Raw genomic sequence first — 1,377 nt, 5'->3', positions numbered from 1 at the left:
CCCAGATATGCTGACCCGCCACTGAGACCTGGCATGGTGGTGCACACCTATAATCCCAATGTTGAGGAGGCTGAAAACAGGAGGATCACTATAAGTCTGAGCTGCACAGTGAGACCTTGTACCAAATATATTAAAAAAATGAGACTACAAAATACTCCAGATTTCAAACATGATGAGGCTCCAACTAAAAAAAGTCTTTGTTGGGCCTGGGGAAATAGCTCAGTAGAATAAGAGCTTGCCTGGTAAGTGCAAGGGCCTGAATTCAATCCCCGGGTCTACCAAAAAAAAAAAAAAAGTCTTTGCCTGGAATAAGTTAGACTTTATTTATTATTTTTGCAGTACTGGGGATTGAACTCAGGACCCTGCACTTGCCAGGCAAACACGTATTCTACTGAGCTATCTCCCTGGCCCTACATTAGAGCTTTGTAACAGTCCTTATCTGGTGAGTAGTGGGGTACTGGAGATTAAAACCAAGGCAAGCAGCCAAGCTAAATCCCTATTCCTTTTTTAAAAGCTACCTATTATGAAGGGCTGGCGAAATAGCTCAGTGGATTAAAGCACCTGCAAGCAGGCACAGAGGCCGGGGGTTCGATCTCCAGGCCTGCCGTGCCGGCCCTGCATCCCTGGGGCATGCTAAAATGGCAACTGAGACTAGGCATGGTGGCACACGCCTATAATCCCAGCTCTTGGGAGGCTGCAAACAGGTAATCACTATGAGTCCGATCTAGTAGTGAGACCCTGAATGCCCTGTAGACCCTTCCCTAAAATACAAAAAAAAAAAAAAAAGCTACTTATCTTGAGATGGGTGTCTTGCTAAGTCAGTCATCAGGTTGCCTAGGCTGAGCTCAAACTCATGACCTTCCTCAGTCTCCTAGAGTGCTGAGATTATAGCCATGTGCTACCATGCCTTGTTGGAATTAAGATATTCTGATTGTCTTTTTGTTCTAACATACAACTGTGCAAGAAACTGCTAACAGAAAAAAAGGATAAATAAAACAACATTTTAGGTGAGTGGCGGTAGCTTAGTGGTACAGCACTGGCTAGTATGTGCAAAACCCTGGGTTCAATCACAAGCACTGCAAGAAACGAAACACCAGAGTTTCAGTTTGAAAGAGTAGGAAAGTATTTCAAATCAACATAAAATATTGAGTATGCATTAAGGTCCTAGGACAACAAATGACACTTCACACATACATTCTGCCACTATCTTTTCCAAGTGTAGTGATTTATTTTAGTAATTCTAAGTTTGTGAGCAAAACATCCAGAGACAAAAGTAAAGTACCTTAGAATTAGGAAGTTTACAGTCACACCATCGTCCATCTATCATATGTCGCTGCGACATGACTTTCACCTGGGTTTCATATTCCGTAAAACGAA

The 1,377-nt window shown here is 42.7% G+C and overlaps 1 protein-coding gene across 1 annotated transcript in view; it reads right to left on the bottom strand.

Moving 5' to 3' along the window:
- Tardbp (TAR DNA binding protein) overlaps positions 1–1,377 on the bottom strand; it is a 17,894-nt gene that overhangs the window by 3,818 nt on the left and 12,699 nt on the right. Inside the window, exon 4 of the mRNA XM_004639733.2 lies at positions 1,283–1,351. Coding sequence (XP_004639790.1) covers positions 1,283–1,351 — 69 coding nt within the window. The remainder of the gene's footprint in view (positions 1–1,282; positions 1,352–1,377) is intronic.

The sequence above is a fragment of the Octodon degus genome, unplaced genomic scaffold, assembly GCF_000260255.1.
Source record: "Octodon degus isolate 3935 unplaced genomic scaffold, OctDeg1.0 scaffold00113, whole genome shotgun sequence".
Classification (NCBI taxonomy): Eukaryota; Metazoa; Chordata; class Mammalia; order Rodentia; family Octodontidae; genus Octodon; species Octodon degus.
The sequence above is the reverse complement of the archived record's forward strand: the minus strand, read 5'-3'. Positions and strand labels throughout refer to the sequence as shown.